The 16,304-nt window shown below is 43.4% G+C and overlaps 1 protein-coding gene across 1 annotated transcript in view; it reads right to left on the bottom strand.

Moving 5' to 3' along the window:
• Nucleotides 1-16,304, bottom strand: part of ATP5 (delta subunit of Mt ATP synthase) — a 41,962-nt gene that overhangs the window by 14,306 nt on the left and 11,352 nt on the right. Inside the window, exons 4-5 of the mRNA XM_086514318.1 lie at nucleotides 12,211-12,323; nucleotides 11,387-11,473 (exon numbers count right to left, since the gene is read on the bottom strand). Of these exons, the coding sequence (XP_086370444.1) occupies nucleotides 11,387-11,473; nucleotides 12,211-12,323 (200 nt within the window). The remainder of the gene's footprint in view (nucleotides 1-11,386; nucleotides 11,474-12,210; nucleotides 12,324-16,304) is intronic.

The following is a 16,304-nucleotide window of genomic DNA, read 5'->3' as shown; positions in this document are numbered from 1 at the left end:
GACGGTGTTTGAGGCAAATGACTACTTGCACACGACAGTGCTCGAGTCTAAAAATCTCTATAGACCTGATCGCAATATGGGATTAGTTAACCCGACATCAGTGAGGTCCGGAATGGATCTAGATGTGGATACTAAATACGATGCTCGCAGTCATTGTCTGAGATTTGGAATGATTTTTGAATGTGATTTGTCATGTGATGTCCTCTCATGTGCAGTAATGTGACTGTCGTCTTTGTACATGTGCTAGATGTGTCGTATCTAGTGCGTCGATACTAGCAGTCAGTGTCTACTAAGACAATTTATGCCCTCTGTCTCTTTTGCCCGCATAATCGAGGGCAATTACAGTTCTTTCAAGAGGGGGGTATGTCACAAACTGGTGACGTGGTAGATCCCCAAACAAACAAACACACACACACACACACACACAGAGATGTTGACGTGGCAGTGCAGTACGGACAGGTGCTGACGTGGCAAAAACAGTACGGACAACAGTACGGATCTCCGCATATCGCGTTGACATGCTAACGTGGCTCTTGTACAAATTTCCGCAATTTGTGCTGATGCTTTTTTTTGGGCAGATTTTTTGGAATCAGTTGCTTTTGGACAAATTACTTTAAGAGATTATTTGCTTTTAAGTTTACTTGCTTTTGGGGGCTCTCCTTTTGGCATCCCTTGTAAGAATAAAAGAGCCCTCAGGGCCTCTCTCTTCAGAGCATCTAGACGCAGAGTCTGAGAGCAAAGGTTCCTGCAGGAGTTGTACTTTGCTCAAAGATTAATATAAGAAATACAGAAAGGGGAGCCAGTATTTGGGGCCAATCTCTCTTGGAACGGAATTACGTCGGGCTGTGTCGACCAAATTTAGTTGTGATTTTAAAGTTGTGAAGTATTTTAAGTGAATCTCTCTCGTGTCACAACGGAATCTATCACTCTTCCACAACACAGATTAGAGAGATAAACACGCCCAAGTGGTCTTGGGTTACGTGCAATCTCAAAAAAGCAAAAAAAAATTATGTGGTTCTTTATAGCTTAATTGCCCTTAAGAAAGTGATGAAGACAGGAGCGCACCTAATGCACGATAGACTAAGGGTGGGAATGGCTGATAATTCCGGGATCATGGCACGAAGATTCTTTCAGAGAAAATCTGAGAGAGATTCTTTGGGTTCTTTTCTTGAGTGATGATACCGAACACTTCCAAAGAGCTCTGTAATGTGCAACAGAAGTGTTTGATGGTGTGTGCTCAAAATGAGTGCTCAGTGCGTACTCAAGGTTCCTTTTAGTGAATGAGAGACATTCCTTTTACTTCATAAGAATTTTGCAATAGACTTAAGAGAAAAAAAGAATCATATTGTGAGTGACACACACACACAACACACAGAGAAGACCGACACCAGATGGGAACCTGAAATCCCCCTCCAAGGGCCCCTCTCTCTATCGCTAGAGAGGTATTTGCTTTAGATTGCACAAATGCTCATACAATGGTCCTAGATGTTGAGATGCTACACGGGAATTGGCGGTACTGCTGGGGACTGCGAGGCTAAAGGCTGAATGCTGAAAACGCTAGTGATCCTGAGGGTAAAAACCTGCAAATTGATGGCGATGCAAGCTGAAATTTGCCTGCTGAAAATGCTGATTTGTTGGCTGAAAAACGCTACTATTGGGCTTGACCTGCGGTGCTGGCGAGGAAGGCTGAAACGCTGGTTGGCTGTAGTGCTGAAAATGCTGAATTGATGGCTGAAACGCTGGTTCTGATGAGGGAAAGCTGGAAAGGTTGGCGATGAGGGTACTAAGACGCTGGAGTTGCTGTTACTTATGTTGTGGCGCTAAAGGTACCTGAGGGCGCTCAATTCTGGTCCTTACTTGCCTTGAAGTGACCCCCCAAGGGTCACTTATATAGGAACGTTTGCTGGGTTGAGCAACATCCTTTGACCCCCACGATCTTGAGAAATAAAGCTTAAAAAGTACTTATTAATAAGTTGGTGCACTATTAATAAGAGGTGGTTCACATGCAATTTTTCCTAGTACTAATGGGAACACTCCCCAATGCCTACATCCAGCAGACACGGGTTGTGCTCTTGTGCTTGGACATGCACGTCCTCCGTATAGGCTCACAAGGGTGCCAGAACACTTCCTCGGTTATCCTGAACCCTAGAAATAGGAGTCAGCCTATCCACATGAACATTGTGTCAGATGTGCGCGTGACACATAGTTAGCTTAGGATCTGGACTAGCATTTTGTGAGCCTCTAGAAGGACATGCATGATCAAGCAGGGCATAGTTGCATACCCTCACTTGCACAATACAATCACTTAAGCATATAGGCATATGAACAATCACTTAAGTCACTTGTTAATAAGTGACTTTGACATGACATTTATAAAAATAAGTTAAGACAAATGGCTAAAAAAACCTACATAAGCAACCCCTTGGTCCCCATTTGGAGCATCGGAAGATCGGTACTACCTAGTACCCAGTACCAAGTACCCAGATCAGCGTTTTCAGCTAGCACCCCATCCCTCTGGCGTTTCTCAATCAGCATCCATCAGCGTTTTAAGCCTCATCACCATCAGTATTCAGCCCTACAAATCAGCGTTTTCAACATGCAACACCTAGTACCATTAATTATGAAGGCTTCAGTACTCAGTATCCAGCCCAGCATTTGCAGTATTCAGCACCAGCTTTTTCAGCCTACAGCGTAAGATCAGCCTAGCGTTCTTGCATTAGATATTCAGCATCAGCATTCAGATTTAGTCATTGTATCAGCATTTGTGGCAACAAAGCAAGCCATTCAGGGTGGTTGGGACCCGACATGCAATGTCCTCTCTCTTTTCTCTCTCTGCCTCTCACTTTTATTGTGTTCACTTTAGTTCTCTCAATTACATTAAAATAACTTTGTGTTTGTGGGAAGTACTAGATCCGAGCGAAATCCTCCTTTTCACTGCACCAGACATTGGTATCAAAGCTCTGGACGTGCTTCAGCTTCGCAAATGAATCAAGAAGTTTCTCAAGAAGCTTCGTGTGTCACAAACTGCTGACGTGTCAAAGCCTTGAAGAAGGGAGCGGAGCCAACTTGCAGATGCCGGCCGAGGGGCCTAAACCCTAAGAAGAACAAGTAACAGAAGAAGTCCTACTAACTTATGGGGACCCCGTCCAATGGGGCCCCAAGTGACATAAAGGAAATAAAGCAAGATCCACACACACACACACACACAAGAAATTGCACAATTGTTGATGATGTGGTAGTTTTCGAAAATTGCACTAGCATGATGACGTGGCAGGCTATACGGATTTCTGCGTTTTGCGCTGGCTGCTGATGTGGCAGCTGTACGGATTTCAGTAAATTACCTTGGCAGCTTTTTGGGCATGGCTTTTGGACCAGATGCTTTTGAGTTTGAAGGCTTTTCACTGTAAACTGCTTTTGGGGCCTAGGGCCTTTAAATATGAGGTTAGGGCTCATTCTTTGGCATGCTTCCTGGAGAAGGTCCAGAGTCTGGAGTATCGGCTTGTACTGTGTTGATGCAATATAAAGAAATACCGAAAGGGGCGCCAAGGTTTGGGGCCAATACTCTCTGGGGTGGAATTCCGACACTCCGTGTTGCGTGCAAGAGAAGGATCCAAGATTTGTTTCGAGCTCCTATTTTTCTCAGAGAGAGTACCATGCAGATGTTGATAGCTACCACGCAGCATACTCCAAGTACTTGGCAAGCTTTCAAGAAAAATTTTGCCCGAAGTTGTATGGTTTCTGACATCTTCCTTCAGAGTGCAACTTCTGGCAGAGTGGGGTATCTTGAAATGCTTGCCATGGAAACCCTAGCAGATTATAACTTGAAATTCCTGGACATCTCTTAGCAGGTGTCTCTTGTTGATAACCTCGGAGGTTTAGTGCGATTGCTATCTTGGGACTACCATCGCCGCCAAAGAAACATTGTTTGTCAAAGAGCTGATGGACCATACTGTGCTCGGCTATGACCCTATGGAATGAACCTAACCCTAGTTTTTTGGTGCAGGTTTCAAGATGGAAAGTCAGTCGACTTTTCGAGCTCGACTGATGTCGAGATTGCTTTGTAAGTTTGAGTTCTGTTTGATCTTGTTTGGTGATCCTGGTTGGAATTTGTTTGAAATGGATGCTATCTGTTTTAAACTTGTCTTGGTGCCGATTTGAATTGTTTGACTCTAGTTTTAGAACTCGTTTCAATGATTGGTGATTTTACTCCCTGGTTGAGTAGTGAGAAATGATATTTGAGAATGCTTGTTCATACTCATGGCCCGGACCCTTGCAGTTATTTGCGGGGTGGAGTATTGAATGATTGAAAAGTGCCGTTTTTACTCATGGCCCGGACCCTTGTGGTTATTTTACGGGGAGAGTATTGTTGTTGTGACTCCCGGCCCGGACCTGGATGGTTATGCGGGAGGAGTATTAAGAAGTCTGAGCAGTGGTTACTTTCAACACCTCCAATCGACGCAGGCTACGGTCTGGGGGGCGTTTGGTTGTAAAAGGCCTCTATATCTCCCGGCCCGAACCTTTTTAGGTTAGGCGGGAGGAGTGATGAGGGAGTCGTTGAATATCTCCTGGCCCGGACCTTGTTAGTTTATGCGAGAGGAGTCTTCATCGACGGTTTTATGTTTCTATGTCTTGTAACATGCATATGTGAGCATTCGTGTTGCATTGTGATGTGCAAACTACTGAATATTCCTGATTGGATGAGATTGCCTAGGTATGTAATTTGAGTGCATTTACACTCTCGTGGAAGATCAATACGGTCTGGGTGTGATGGCTAATTTACTATGCCGGAATATCAAGAGTTCCGATCTAGACGAAAGGAGAAGCTAACTCCTTGATCAAAAGAGCCGAAAGGAGAAGCTAACTCCTTAACAAAAAGAGCAAACTGATTGTCCCTCGGAATGACCCTCGAAAATTTTTGAGCTAACTTGAGTTGTTTTGCAGATATGCTGTAATCGCGGATGATTACTCTCTTTCAAGAAGGGGAGATGTCACAAACTGCTGACGTGTCAAAGCCTTGAAGAAGGGAGCCAACTTGCAGATGCCGGTCGAGGGGCCTAAACAAGAACAAGTAAAACAAGAAGTCCTACCAACTTATGGGGACCCCGTTCGATGGGGCCCCAAGTGACATAAGGGAAATAAAGCAAGACCTACACACACACACACACACAAGAAATTGCGTAGCTGCTGATGACGTGGCAAATTTTCAAAAATTGCGTTGGCGTGATGACGTGGCAAGCTGTACGGATTTTCGCGTTTTGCGATGGCTGATGACGTGGCAGTTGTACGGATCTCCGTAAATTACACTGGCAGCTTTTTGGGCATTGCTTTTGGACCATATGCTCTTGAGTTTGAAAGCTTTTCATTGTAAACTACTTTGGGGCCTAGGGCCTTTAAATATGAGGTTAGGGCTCAATCTCTGGCATGCTTCCTAGAGAAGGTGCGGAGTCTGGAGTACCGGCTTGTACTGTGTTGATGCAATATAAAGAAATACCGAAAGGGGCGTCAAGGTTTGGGGCCAATACTCTCCGAGGTGGAATTCCGCCACTCTGTGTCGCGTGTCGTCTCTCTCTCTCAATTCAATTGTTATTGAAGTGTTGAAAGTCTGTTCAGTCTGTTCTTTTCTATTGGCACGTGGTGCCCGTCTTGTGATATCGTGTCCCCACCTCGGAATTATTAGGCACTCCCGCCCTTAGTACATCGTGCATTGGGCACACTCTGGTCTTCATCGCTATGTCTAGGATACCCTTAAGCCATAACCTCGTCTTCGTGAACGAAGATCGCCATCAAATACACGAAAATCCAAATCTTAAGTACCAAGATCTACTTTCCTCATATTCGGATATAAAAGGAGTCAGTGAAAGGATCCCGAACCCTCGTTTGCTTTCGCTTTTGCATTTAGCATGCATCTACTTTCGTCGACATGAAACCATTGGAAATACCTCCGAGCATCCTCACCTTTCATCTTCACCCGCAATGTTTACACAACAAGACTATTCGGGTGGTAGTACTTACTCGCAAGGCAGAGAAGGCATCAAGGTTGGCATACTACGACAGTAGTAAGGCTGCCTAGTAATTCGTATGGTTGGTGTTTACATGGCAACAGTACCTGCATCCATAGTACCCACCACTTTGGAGGAGTTTGGAGAAGTTTTCATCTGTTTATGCATCCACAAGCATCAAAAGTACAAAAAGCATCCACAAGAAGAAGTTCGGTAGATGTCTCACCTTTAACAAGGGGGGATGTCACGTGCAGATTGCTCTGGAGCCATGTGGACAAGCTACTACTACAAGTTAGCATGAGTCTTAGCTTAGGATTTAGCCTAGCATTTTGTGAGCCTCTAGAAGGACATGCATGATCACGCAGGTCATACTTGCATACCCTCACTTGCACAGTACAGTCACTTGAGCATATAGGTATATGAACAATCACTTAAGTCATTTGTTAATAAGTGACTTTGACAGGACATTTATAAAAAGTAGGCAGGGCAAATGGCTAAAAAATACCCATATAAGCAAGCATCAGAAGATCAGTACTACCCATAACCCTGTACCAACTACCCAAATCAGCGTTTTCAGCTAGCACCCCATCCCTCTAGCGTTTCTTGGTCAGCATTCATCATCGTTTTCAGCCTCATCGCCATCAGTGTTCAGCTCTGCAAATCAGCGTTTTAAGCATCGAGGACCTAGTACCATCAGTTCTGAGGGCTTTTGTTGAGAAGAACCTTCAGTACTCAGTATCCAGCCCAGCATTTTCAGTATTCCGCACCAGTGTTTTCAACCTATAGGATCAGATCAGCTTAGCATTTTTGCATGAAGCACCAGCGTGAAGCATTCAGCATCAACATTCAGATTTAACCATTGTATCAGTATTTCTGCTAGTAATTAAAGCAAGTACTTGCTTTGGCAACAGAGTAAGGGGGCCCTTGAGGCTGGTTCGGACCGGACATGCGGTGTCATGTCACATAGTGATGACGTGGCATGACCCAAAGGACGGACTCCGGACAGAGAGGGATCAAATCCCTAGAGAAAGATGCAGAAGAAGTTTATCAACTTTCAAGTCTTGCTGAGTAGCCTATTTTTAAAAGTTCAGTTCCTACCAACTTAGACCCCCTGTCCGATGGGGCCTAAGCAACACAAGGAATTAAAAATAAAGCAAGTCTACTCTCGCAACCCCAAAAATTGTGTAGAAGTCTGATGACGTGGCAGCTATAGAGACGCCCGCAATTCGCGCTACTAAAGTTACAGGCCGTACGGATTTTTGCAAATCACGCTCGCAGCTTCTAGCGCTAGCTTTTGGGCCAAGATGCTTTTAGACTTGAAGCTTTTCATGTACACTGCTTTTGGGAGGACCAAGGGCCTATATAAGAATTGCTAGGGCCTCTTTCCAACAGATTAGCTTTGGAGCACTGCTGAGAAGAGGGCCCTCGGACATTGTACTTTATGAACCATTAATAATAAAAAATACCAAACACGGCACCAGTCTTTGGGGCCAGTCTCTCTGGGCTCGAAATTTCGTTGTGTCATGTCATCTCTCCCAGTTTTGTTTAGTTCTCTCAATTTCTCTCAAGTGTGTTGCAATAGATTCTCGGTTTGGAGTATCCAAGTCTATTACATGTCGTCTCTCTTTTCTCTCTCTCTACCTCTCTCTTTCATTGGGTTCAGTTTAGTTCTCTCAATTAAAGTAAAGCAACCTTGTGTTTGTGCAAAGTACTAGATCCAAGCAAAACCCTTAAACCCTTCAGTTGCACCTGACATTCTATCTCAAATTTATTTGTGTCAAATCTGCCTATCTAAGCAAGAGATTCATCTCTAGATCTCTCTCATGGTCTCTAGGTAGTTGTAGCCATAGCTTTCTATGATAAATGAGTCCCATGTCACATCATTTTCATTTCGTTGAACTAAATAATAGTTCTCTCTTCGCATTGATAATTTGTAAGCATGTCCAAACAATAATGCATCAGTTTTAACGCCCTCATTTTATATACCTTCATAAGTTCAGAATAGTCGGAACTCACGAATTATAAGAGGGGATAACAGACTCATAAAACTGTTAGAGTTTAGGCATCTCTCCGGATTAGTATTCGGTCCCAGTTTCTCCCAAGGACAGGTGTTAGGTGTTTTGTGGCTGTGCCCGACTAGTGTGAGGTGAGTCTCTCATGTCGGGTTGTGTCTAGCCATGTTTAGCTTGGGTTTTGGCTTGTTTCCATGGTCCTTTGTGGTCCTGCATGCTGGGAATATTATTCCCTAGCCTTGGTACATTTTCCCCCTAGACCCCCTGTGCATCCAGTGCCCTCTTTCCACTTGCTCCCTATTTTTCCCCCATTTACCAAGGTCATGGGGTTGGAGGTGTGATCGGGCAGCTAGCCTTCTGGCCTATATATGCAGAGGGGGGGTCACCTTAGGAGTACTGCAATTGAACCCAAAGAGGGTCCTTACTTGGGTGCCCCAGAGGGGGTTGGAGTAGATGGCAGAGCTGCATAGCGATTTGGCATGACAACAGCCTAGCGTTTTTGGCATGCAAGACAGCCCCAATGTTTTTCATGGGCAACAGATGCATTGCTTGGAGATCACCTCTACGGTGCAACGCTATCTCATGACTGCCTTTCACGGGCCTTGTGCCCATGCAGTAGCAGGTTTCCTCGAACGAGATCTAGATCCGCATCTAGATCTGTGGAGATGCCAGATCTATGCTCTCAGAGCATGTTGAGTGATGTCCATGTGGAGACCGCGTCAGTGGTCTCGTGTACAGGAGCAGTTCGCAGTTCAAGTACATGAAATCTTGAAAAGAAGGAAAATCAAGAACAAAAGGATCATCTACAGAGCGCCTTACATTACATAACTTGTGCAAAAATATTGAGCAAGTGTTAGCAAGGACAAGACGCTCCATAAAATCAAACCCATAAGTAAAAAGATAAAAATTAGCAAGAAAAACAATGCAATTGGTGCCCATAGGGATACCAATTGTTTGCTTGAAAAGAGAGTCATTGACGGTTATATATAAAATATCCAAATGATGTCAATGTCATCTACAATCCTGGTGAATCTCTTTCTTCCTTTGTCTACATCTACATTCTTTCTTTTTTACCATAAGAAGTCAAAGTTCAAGGCTGACTTTTCTACTAGTAATTCCGTATACCTATCCTTCTCAAGCTTGTATGCGAAAACTTTTGAAATAAGAGACTTGACTCTCACTTTAAGGTCCTCCAAATTTAGCTTCATACATAGCGTTTTAAAATCGAAAGTTTGGAGACATGATGAATTGAAATCATTGATATAGTCTTTCTCCTCATGTGTGTACCAGTTCTTGAAGAGATCAAAGGCCTCTCAGTTGTGCTTTAGAAAGTATACCCAAGTAAAGCGGCTGAAATCATCCACCAGCAACATAAAATAGAGAGCCCTACCCAAGAAAGGATTCTTCATAGGTCCACAAAGGTCCATGTGAACCAAACTACTACAGCTCGAAGCGTAGAGTGCTTTTAGATAGCCACTTTATGTTGCTTCACACGAATGCAAGTGATGCATTTTCCATGCTTACTCACAATATCTAGTAAGCCTTCAATCGACTTGTTCACAAAAAAGCACAACGAAGAGCATCAACATTCAAATGGCCAAACGGATACTGCCATAAATCACCTATAGGAGCACCGGCCCCTTAAGAAAAATCTTGGAGCGTGTGGAGACCTTGGTCCATCGTGCCCCCTCTGACCTCCTTGGCGAAGTCTAGATCTCGTATGGGCACTACATCCTTTGTGAAGACCACCTCCATGCCTAGCTTGCACACCCCTTAGTGCACCGACATGAGATGGATGCCCAATTTTGGAGCATAAAAAACCTTGGAGGTGTGCGTACACCCTCTACAGTTTAGAATCAGTTCCATGGTACCCTTGTTGTGAGCAGGAATCTCCGCTTTCTCTCGACGATGAAAACGGAACGACGTGTCCTCGCATGTTGGATAATAAATCCTTCAAAGGTGTCATCTGCCGTGAAGCACCATTATCAAAGATCCCACTCTGAGAATCTCCAACCACAAGAGCTTTCTCAACCTCCGATATCACTAGGGACATCTTTGTAGGTCGCATCTCCAAATGAACAAAGGTAGGGGCCTATACTACAGCCGGAGAAGTAGAAGCCTCACCAACTCGCTTTGGACGCATCCCCAAATAATGTCCTTTTTCTCGCAATGATTGCAATTCCGATCACCTTTCAAAGATCCTTTTCAACATCCGTCTTCTTGGTTTTCTTGTTGCTTTTCTTCTTACCCTTCTCCTTCTTGTAGTTGTTGTTAGAAGAACCGACCAAGTCTTCGTAGCCTAGCTTCTTCCTTGCATTGAACCGCTCCTCCCAGTCCAATACCTTTGTAACAATCTCGTCCCATGTGATAGTGTTCAATGGGCCACTCATAATCAGCAGAGAATAAAAGTTGGGCCACTCATAATCAGCAAAGAATAAAAGTAATACCGGAGAGGCACCTGGTCCAAAAGTTGAATGGCCATGTCCTCTGAATTGATCCTCTTGCCCATATGACCACCCTCCATTGCCTAGGGAATGCCCAGACCAATGGATGGCCAGGCGACAACAAAGGGCCTACAAACAACCACACATATGCGCGCACACCCCACGAACAACTCCACACTCCCCACACACGAACATTGGCATACGTAGGAAGGAACAATATCAACATTTGCTGCTCTGGCTCACACCCTTAAAAGTTCTCTTTGCCATCACCTCGCAATACTCATTCCAGCAAGCCTTCAAAGACCTCACACCTGCCCAAACCAGCATGAATCTGCTTGCATGATTAGAACTCTAACCAAGTATTACACTTATGGGTGATAAGATCCTCAGGAATATAAGAAACATACAGAGTATGACAATGTTACTAGTGTGCACCAAAACTGTTCCAATTAGACTAGTGGCTTTCAAGATGGGGCTCTCCTAGGGGCAAGTTTATAGCACCAATCAACAACAAAATTGCTCTGATAACATACAGGCATTTGAGCCATCTACTCATTCTCGCAAATCAAATGTCCCTCTAAACATCTCCCGAGTCCAAAGATGCTCATCTGACTCCAAAAATCAGCTAGATGATCATGTCAAACTCAGACCACCTTGTTGAATGCATAAGACACCTAACTCACTCTCATCACTCTGAATCTTCAGAACCTTCATGGCAAGACACTCCCTACGAGCTCCACCAGATCACGGAGTTCAAAGTATGAGGTAAAAAAAGTTAGAAGAGAGAAAAGGTGGCTCTAACAGGTGTGGACAAATCGTGTAAGAAGGCAAGTTTTTCTAAAGAAGGGCATGCTCTTAGTTGAGGTACTTTTAGGCCAATCTAGAAATCCCACGACAGTAGCTTCAAAAGCAAGAAAAAAAGAAAAGCTACCTTCTGCTCCAACATGATGGTGTGGTCTGGTGGCACAAACCTCTTTAAAGATTTCTTAAGATCCTCCAACTCCTTTGGCTTCAACTCCTAGCACCCAAGAAAAACCAACCTTAAAGATTAAGTCCAGATTATCACAACATCTAGATTGTGGCAACATAGAATCAGATTATCACAACATCTAGATTGTGGCAACATAAGAAAAGCATATAGCATCAATCTATGTGTTCGACACAATCATACGGTATGGCTAAACTGGCCTTTGCTTAGCTAATGCTCTCACGGGCTAAGTGCTAATGTCGTTTCAACAGCATATCTCAATAATCTTACCAGCAGAGTACATGCACATGTTCCTGATTCAGCCTTTGTTAATGGCATGCCGACATTGAACAACAAAAAGACTTAAGATCCATTCATTCTCATTGAAAGATGGATGTCTCCTTTGTGATTCAAGGCTATGTGTTAATCAGCCTCTGAGAAAGAAGGTTATGTGCACATCCCATGCTCCTTATGCAGGGCACCGTGATTTCCCAGCTACCAGAAATTCAAGGCCATCTTTCATGAAGGGATATCATGCCAAAAAGGTAAATTATAATCAAGGAAGCAAGTAGGGTTCCCCAACCATTACCAATTACTAGCATGTATAAGTTTAATTATAGTGTTCCAAATTTGTGAAGCTTTTCACGCAGCTAAATAAGCAGAGGAAATAATTGTCCCGACACATGACTTTACAAAGTGATGTGAAAATTTTCCAAAAACCAAGTTTTTTCGCTATGCTCTTAAATCAAAACAAGATTAAGCTTGTCATGTTCAGATATTATTCTCACCGTCACAGTTGCAACAGTTGCCTTTACTTGTTTTCGGTACGCCATCATTAGCTCTGATAAAGCTTGCATTACCTCTTTAAAGTTCTGAATTCTTCCATTTTCTGCTAAAAGAGCTGACAGAAAAACATTGAAAACTGGTAACATATCTTGCATAAAAACGAAAAACAAGCAGTCCAACTCCAAATTTGGGAATCCTCATGCAACTTGCAAGTGTGAAAACAAAATGAGGGAAATACAATATAGCCTTGAACGTGAAACAAGATGACAAAGTAGGTCTCTTAATCCTTTTAAGAGCTATAGCTTCTTACACAAAGTAGAATTAAAAAAAGGTAACTCCTTCACAAATTAAAGAAATATTTTCCACTCACACAAAAACGGGCATGAGTTGGCCTCTTTTCTTTCCCCAAAAGCATTTTCCTGATATTGCTGGGTGGCAAGCAAGAGGGCTACGATACTAAAAGTTCTGAGCATAATGTCCAAGAGCTAGAACCATTCACAACCCATTATGCCTGCTATTTCAAATCACCCCCGAGCTCACTCAATGAGTTACCCTCCTCTCCCCCCCCCCCCGCCCCCGGGCCCATATCTGCTATTTGCAGCTCTCTTCAATGCTGATAATTTTCTTAAGCACAAAACAAATGGGACATGCTTTGACTAAAATTCATGAACAATGGCACTTGTTTGTAAAAACAATCTATTTTAAACAAACTACGAGAGGGATAAAAAATATCATTTAACAAGTGCACCATCCCAATGAAAGGCACTCCCTAAAAAGAATGTGACTTTAAGAGAATAAAAATAACAAGCATTTTCGTCCTCCGCTAATCGGAGGGTATAGAAAACTTACCACATTTAAAAGGTCAAGAAAGCTCATTGTTATGTCCCTAGACATCACTATGGATGCCGTTAACAATGAATTGGTCCTATACTTACGGTAAGTAAGCAGTCTATAAACAAGGCTTACTCATTCCTTGCGCATTAGTTACATGCTCATAAGCCTTGTGTGTTTCATACATAGAATGGATGCTACAAGGAACAAATATTCATTTGACAACTTTTTGTTCTCTCACATGTCATGTGAACCCACCATGCACCACTACATTTCAGATGATCTACTTGAAAGGTCCATTGACTTACACGCAAAGTAGTAAACACCTTAGCAAGAGTGGGCAAGGGTTACAATGTGAACAATTTGGCAGTAAAACCTTTAGTACGTTTTGAATGGATCAATACGTGATCATTTTGAAAAAATAGACATTGAGAGACAACAAGCCATATAGGGTTGGGCAAGAATTTTGATGCTTTTCATGTGGTAAGGGGATGTTAAAATGTGTGAAACCTAGGATTACATCCAATGCAATGGGTTCAGCTCTAGTGTTTTGTATGAAAATGTTGACATATAGTGTAATTTTAGTTACTCAAGAAAAAATGGTATGTACAAATACGCACCAAAAAATGACAGACTTGCGGCTGCCGAAGTTGCGAAGCGTATAGACTCTGGCGAAACGAAGACACAGTCGGGAGCATCCCCAATTGTTCGATCACCCCATCATAACAACCAAATTGTTGTCAGATTTCGTCGCAAAGTTATAAATGTCCTATAAAAAGTCCACAAGATTGCGCAAATTTATAGATATCCTATAAAAAGTCCACAGGACTACACAAAGTTATAGATGTCCTATAAAGAGTCAACAGGATTGTGGAATACCTAGCGGATATGTGGACTGCAATCCAAATATGTATAGTAGTTGCACGAGAGTTTACGGATCCTCCAAAACCTACGTCAAAGTTTGGGAATCAAGTGAGTAACCATCCAACGTCTGGTAGTCCATCACCAACATGAACACCATTCAATCATGTTTATTGCGCAAGAAAAGCCAATAGATTGATTGAAAATGTGCCAAAGTCTCGAGTGAGAGTGTATCACAATCCACCATGCATAAGCTGTAACAGACTTGGACACTCCAAGTCAAGAATCAATCGCGACAGCACCAAATAACCACTTCAAAACAATTCACAGATCACAATAGATTTACACTGGCCCGGCGGAGTTCCATGCCTAGAGATATTGGCCCCAAAGACTGGCGTCCCTTTCGGTATTTCTTTATGTATTAAAATCAATGTCAGAGTACAAAGAGCGGTTAGGGTTTCACTCTCAGACTCTGCGTCCAGATCCGAAAGAAATACAGAACGGGGCGCCAGTCTTTGGGGCCAATATCTCTAGGCACGGAACTCCGCCGGGCTAGTGTAAATCTATTGTGATCTGTGAATTGTTTTGAAGTGGTTATTTGGTGCTGTCGCGATTGATTCTTGAGTGTCCAAGTCTGTTACATAAGCCTAAGAAGCCCATCCCTTTCGCCAATCATGAGCCGATGGCGGTCACTTTGAACTCTACAAGTCCTCCGAAAAGGGCCCCGAACAAGTTCAAAGAGACAAGAGACTCGTGATCAACGGCGAAAAATAGGAAAAGCATGCGAAGTGGGGAATGGAAAAGACGAGCCGACAAGGCGATCCCCATGTGAGTGTGTGGAGTCGGAAGGAGACAATAGTGTTTCCTCCATGGGTTCATACGTGCTAGAGGTGCCAATCTCATGCGGAGATCCGTTGTGTGATGACAATGCATTGAGGTAGAGTAATACGAGAGTACATAGTACTAGGTCACTTGAGGAAAATGCCCAAGACACTGCAATGAAGAAGCGAAGAGTATAGCGAAGGGGGGCGAGGGAGAGAGAGAGAGAGAGAGAGAGAGAAATGAAATGTTATATTAACGTCTTCAAAAAGGCAGAATGACCTATGAGACCAAACTGATACAAAAGTGGTGAATCTGTTACAAAGTCTGGGTACCTTAGTACTAAAGTACTAAGTGTGAAAAGTGTGAAAGTGTGAAAATAAATGTGAAAAACTAAATACAAAGTACTAAATAAACTTCTTAGGAGCATTCTGGGTGTCTGGCTAGAATGCTTCTAATCCTTTGTCGTAGTCTCCTCCGGTGAAGTGTGCTTCTGCATCTCGATCGTGGTCGTCTCGATTTCCTAAGCTCAATCGCCCTGTCAATGAGGGTGCCTTTGGTATGGATGTGGGTACTCCTTTGTGCTGGCTGCTGGTCTCTTGCTTCTCCTTCCCCTCCTGTTTCTCTCGATCCAAAGAAATCTGTGATCTGCCTATGAGGCTGTAGTGCTCTTTGTCTTCTCATTAGATTATCCCTGTGCCGATGTATTTCCAGTAGGTACAAGCCTAAGCATCTTTGATCTTGGTATTGCATGACTCTATCTAGAGGTCCAAAGCCTTCTTTAAATAGGCAATGGAAACGCCCACGTATCTCATAGTATACGGCCCAATGGCATATGTAGTGTAATTCTGTCTTCGGCTCCATTCCGCATAACTTGCAAATTCTGATCTCAGGTGGGATTCCCCTAAATCTGCCAAATTCAATTTCCAGCTGGTGTGAGGATGTACGAATCTGACCAATAGCACATCTCAAACCATGAGACAGGTGGGTATCCATGTAGCTCGGGCGAGTCACAAATCCATCTTCAGATAGCTGTAGGAAGTTTCCTTTGTAGTCGGCCATCTTCGTGCCCAATTCTTGTGTAGGGTCTACCCATGTCCTCTTAGTATCCAACTGTACAAGATCCTGACGGATGATTTTATTAATCTCCGTTCGTGTAATTGCCAGTGATGGAGCCTCAAGAGAGTATTGGTAGGGGGGTAATCTTTCCATACTGAACCCGTGTCTCTGAAACCACGAAGACAGTTGCGCATACCAGTATGATGTATCCCCTTTCATTGCTAACTGTCGAGAGGATCCGAGGGCCAATCTAGTATAGTGGCAATTATTTGTATCCCACAAACCATGTATAAAGGACACTGATCTGGTAAGAGCTTCAATTTCTATCGGAGGGGCAGCTAGTTCCGCTCGGATAATCACGTGTGGTACGGAGGCCTTGGCTCTAATCATTCGGGAAATCATAGATACCAAAGGTCTCTCCATTGGCTTCCAATTATCCTGATCCACAGATGGTCCCCAAATCTGGACCCCATAAAGCATAGCCGAAGCCACCACAGTATCAAAGAGCCAAAGTTTTGTTCGTGGT

The sequence above is a fragment of the Adiantum capillus-veneris genome, chromosome 1, assembly GCF_014529385.1.
Source record: "Adiantum capillus-veneris isolate H3 chromosome 1, ASM1452938v2, whole genome shotgun sequence".
NCBI classification, from domain to species: Eukaryota; Viridiplantae; Streptophyta; class Polypodiopsida; order Polypodiales; family Pteridaceae; genus Adiantum; species Adiantum capillus-veneris.
This window is presented reverse-complemented; position numbering and strand designations above follow the sequence as displayed.